The sequence below is a fragment of the Xenopus tropicalis genome, chromosome 9 (assembly GCF_000004195.4).
Source record: "Xenopus tropicalis strain Nigerian chromosome 9, UCB_Xtro_10.0, whole genome shotgun sequence".
In the NCBI taxonomy this organism is placed as follows: Eukaryota; Metazoa; Chordata; class Amphibia; order Anura; family Pipidae; genus Xenopus; species Xenopus tropicalis.
In genome coordinates this window covers 4,307,660-4,312,406 of record NC_030685.2, presented here as the reverse complement: position 1 = coordinate 4,312,406, position 4,747 = coordinate 4,307,660, and the positions used below count along the sequence as shown (strand labels likewise).

At 46.7% G+C, this 4,747-nt stretch overlaps 1 protein-coding gene and 1 long non-coding RNA gene across 2 annotated transcripts; both read left to right on the top strand.

Moving 5' to 3' along the window:
• The first annotated feature begins 456 nt into the window (after positions 1-456).
• Positions 457-1,278, top strand: LOC116407605. The gene is made up of 3 exons (XR_004220423.1): positions 457-469; positions 815-941; positions 1,097-1,278. It is a non-coding gene; the product is annotated as an uncharacterized LOC116407605 (long non-coding RNA).
• Position 1,279: 1 nt separating this feature from the next.
• LOC105947134 (oocyte zinc finger protein XlCOF22-like) lies at positions 1,280-2,598 on the top strand. Its single transcript, XM_012962035.3, has one exon. The coding sequence runs from the start codon at positions 1,357-1,359 to the stop codon at positions 2,050-2,052; it is 696 nt and encodes a 231-aa protein (XP_012817489.2). The 5' UTR covers positions 1,280-1,356; the 3' UTR covers positions 2,053-2,598.
• The last annotated feature ends 2,149 nt before the right edge of the window (positions 2,599-4,747 follow it).

The following is a 4,747-nucleotide window of genomic DNA, read 5'->3' as shown; positions in this document are numbered from 1 at the left end:
AAGGGAAACCAGCACCGGATATTATTCATAATTGCCTACAAAATAAGCGTTTTTCCCCATTTATCCAATATGTCTCCTTTAAATATAATCATATTACCCTTCCGTTCCAGAAAGGAGGAAAGTCTGTCTAGGGTGTCTCTTCCTGGTGAGGATCAGGAATCCTAAATGCAAAGTACTGAATAGCAGCCAATTTTCTCCTATAACACAGTTTGTGTAAATGGATCATATGCTCCCAGTTTATACTATCACTAATGCCCGTGATGTTCTTTGGGATGCTCCTTATTATAATCCCCTATAGAAATGTGTAAGTGCTTAATTCCACTTCCAGGCCCCTCCCTCCCACAAGGAGCCAATGGGAATGTGGGAGGAAGCGAGTGACCCAGTGATGGGGAAGAAGGATAAAAATGAGGAGCGGAAGGAGAGAATCCTGAATCTCACACTGGAGATTATCTATCTGCTGACTGGAGAGGTGAGGGGGGCACTGTGAGTGGCACAGTGAGAAGAGACTGTCTGTCTGTACAAAGGGGGTCTCTCTGCTGCGTTACACACTCATCATTCTCTCTCCCTCTCAATACATAGGGCTACGTCATCCCTAAGAAGAAGAGCCCAACTGTGGGTTTGGGGGCCCTGCATGCCCCTGGCTCCGTCATACAGAAGGAAAATGACAAGAAGATCCTGGAACTCATCTCCAACATCATCCAGCTGCTGACTGGAGAGGTGGGTGCGGCCCCCCAATCCCCCCTTATTGTTTAGTAACAGTGTATGATAATCCCTTTCTCTGGCTGGGGGATGACTGTAACATTGTGTGTGCCAGGTTGCCATAAGGTGTGAGGATGTTTCCATCTATTTTTCCTTGGAGGAGTGGGAGTATATAAAAGGAAACCAGGCCCTTTACATGGAAGCGAGAAAGGAGGAGGAGCCCCAGCAGCTCCACCCACTGGGTAAGTAAAGGTTGTCTGTGCATAAAGAAAGGGTTGGGTGCCTTTTTATCAAGTTAATTAAATATAATAGATTTGATAGTATTGGGTGAGGGCCTGGGTCAAGTATCATTCTGGAAGCAGAAACTAATTTTTACCCTTGGCTCATATCTTGCCAGATTGTGAATATGAAGCTATTACAGCTAATCACGAAGCTGCAGTGTCTTGCAATAATGGCCTGAGGGAGATTGTGGCCGAAGGAGCAGATTTTTGTTCTGATGAAAATCTCACAAACCCTGAAATCCCTCCTGCAGAACAGCCCCCACCAGCCAATGGGATTAAAGAGGAAGCGGCTTCATGGGAAGAGGGAAGCCAATCAGATTGCAGCATTAATCCCCTCACAGAACAGATACAGGGAACAGACACACCTACTCCTATTATGGGATGCAGCCCGAATAACAATTTGGCAGATTATTATACATCAGATGAAATAAAAAAGGAGGCGGCTTTATGTGAAGAGGGAAACCAATCAGATTGCAGCATTTATCCCCTTACAGATCAGATACAAGGAATGGATACACACAGTATGACATTCATGCAATGCAGCCTAAATTATAATCTATCAGCCACTACCTGGAATGAAGATATTGAGAACTTTAGCAGCACCACCCAGATACAAACGATACAAGGTTCCGAGTGCCATAAAGGCTTCAGAAGGCAGAGAGATCTTGGGAGACCCCAGAAAACTCACACAGGAGAGAAACCCTATTCTTGTTCTGAGTGCGGCAAATGCTTTAGACAGTGCTCCCAGCTCACTGTCCATCAGAGAACTCACACAGGGGAGAAACCCTACGCCTGCTTCATATGTGGAAAATGCTTCGCTCAGAGCTCTCAGCTTTCTGTGCATCGGAAAACCCACACGGGGGAGAAGCCCTACTCCTGCGCTGAATGTGGCAAATGTTTCACCCAACGCTCCAGCCTCAAAATACACCAGAAAATCCACACAGGCGAAAAACCGTACTCTTGTTCTGAGTGTGGGAAATGTTTTGCTCGCCGGTCACACCTTATTGTACATTACAGAGTTCACCAGAAAACATTTCTTGCTCACACTAAGACGGCCCATATGAGTGTGTAGGACGGCCCATATGAGAGTGTCGGGTGGCCCATAGGAGGGTGTAGGATGGCCTATAGGAGAGTGTAGGACAGCCCATATGAGTGTGAAGGACGGCCCATATGAGAGTGTAGGAAGGCCCATTTGAGAGTGTAGGAAGGCCCATATGAGAGTGTAGGAAGGCCTATAGGAGAGTGTAGGACGGCCCATATGAGTGTGTAGGATGGCCCATATGAGCGTGTCGGGTGGCCCATAGGAGGGTGTAGGATAGCCTATAGGAGAGTGTAGGACAGCCCATATGAGTGTGTAGGACGGCCCATATGAACGTTTAGAACAGCCTATAGGAGAGCGTAGGACGGCCCATAGGAGACCGTAGGCGGCCCATAGGAGAGCGTAGGACGGCCCATAGGAGAGCGTAGGATGGCGTATAGACATTTTCTATCACTGCACTTGACCAATACTTGGGACTTTTGAGATTACTTTTGGATATGATGAGAATCGCAATGAATCTGCAAATGTGGGATCTTTGTACATGTTGGAAATTTTAAATTAATTTTATTTTGCAAAAACCTACTCCTTGTATGATTGGTATAGTTTAATGTACTCCCTACAATTGTATTTGGGCTTTCCAGAGTTACAGCCAGTCATTATTCCTCTGTATGACTCTGCAGAAGTGCTGCCATATTGGGGAGGAGCTTGTGCCTTAGGTAAGTCCTAGCCACTCACCAGGAAGTCCACCCAGACCCCAAACCTACAGAGGTAACACCGTAGCCACTGCCGGAGCCTTCTCTCATGGAATCCCTCCGTTTGTATCAGAATCCTGGGGTGCATCGACCTTGGGGTACCTGGGTTAGGTACTGTATATACTCGAGTATAAGCCTAGTTTTTCAGCACCCAAAATGTGCTGAAAAAGTCACCCTCGGCTTATACTCGAGGCGGGTGCCATGGGTCCCTCTATACTAGCACCCTCTCTCCTTTGCAAATTCTCTCTGTGCAAATTAGGCCCCCCCCGCAAACCAGACCCTCCAGTGCCCTGGCCTAGGCTCCCACTAGCAATACTTATTTCCCCTTACATATCCTCTGGGACTGGGTCTGCTGCCAGTTTGCCAATGTGCAATGAGCGTGGGGTAGTACTCATTGTTTTTGTTGACCCTCTTCTCCACTTACAGAGCTAGTTTACTGTTTTTCTTTTAAATAAATATTGAAAAACATATACCCCACTGATGCCTCAATTAATGTCATTGTATTGGTATTTATTTTGATTATTAAAACTTAGCAGTAGCTGCTGCATTTCCCACCCTAGGCTTATACTCGAGTCAATAAGTTTTTCCAGTTTTCTTAGGTAAAATTAGGCACCTCGGCTTATATTCGGATCGGCTTATACTCGAGTATATACGGTATGTCTGACACATTTGCAGATGACCAATCCATTAGCTGTGGATGGTGGGAAAAGGGGGGGCAGTATTTCTGTAAAGGCCACGCCCCACACTGGGCAGGGCAGTATTGTCACCATAGAAACCCCCCTGAGTGATAGAGCCCTGAGGGTACCGGGAGGGAATTAGCCCTATAGGACTGATAGGAACTGCAGCCCCACTCGGTATGAGATTTCTGTAGCCAGAAGCAAAGATGCGCTGAATCCAGGATCCGGCCAAATCCCAAGCCTTCAGCTGAACCAAATCTGTACCCTCAGGGTAACTTACTGTGCGGAACGTTTCTTCATAATTGGTAGGGAATCCCATAACCTGACTGCCCTTACAGTAAGGAACCCCTTCCTATGCTGATGGTGAGATCTCCTTTCCTCCCCGCCCCAATGAATCACTCATTCCCCCTCTCTTGGTAGGGAATCCCATAACCTGACTGCCCTTACAGTAAGGAACCCCTTCCTATGCTGATGTTGAGATCTCCTTTCCTCCCCACCCCAATGAATCACTCATTCCCCCTCTCTTGGTAGGGAACCCCATAACCTGACTGCCCTTACAGTAAGGAACCCCTTCCTATGCTGATGGTGAGATCTCCTTTCCTCCCCACCCCAATGAATCACTCATTCCCCCTCTCTTGGTAGGGAATCCCATAAGCTGATTGTCCAGAAGAACAGTAGGAGGGGGAGAGCCAATCACAGCCCTGCAGTCACACAGGCTTCAGTTCCCTATCAGGTCAGCCTAGCTGCTGATTGGTTCCTATCCTACAGTGCAGATATTTTCAATAAATCAACCCAAAACTCAGCACCTTCCTTATATATTTAGAGGAATATAATGCACTGGCACATTCTTGTTTTTTGCACAATATTTTCCATTTAAAAGAACTTTGTTTTAAAGAAACTGAACACCTCTGAACGGTAGAATATGGCAACTCCCTTTCCTAAGTGGTTGGTGGTTGTTAGTTTGTGATGGGGAGGGTGGGATTACGGTGGGCTAACACCTATGGGAACATTTTATTCCAATGGTCTGAACCTTGCAGCATTAAAGGGAAACTAAACCCTGCTGCCCAGCGCGGCTCAACCAAATGTTACTCGGCTGTTGCCAGACAACAAATCCCAGAATAATGTAACATATAATGAAGGGTGAGGCATCAGGGTTGGATTCTTAAAGCAATATTGCACAATAAAACTTTCCCAGCTCTCTAGGGCCCGCGGCAGTATTGATATGCAAAAGAATCCTCCAATGAGAATCCCAGCTGATGTGAGTAAATCCGGCTCCCTGTTCTCTGTTCCTGCAATTGG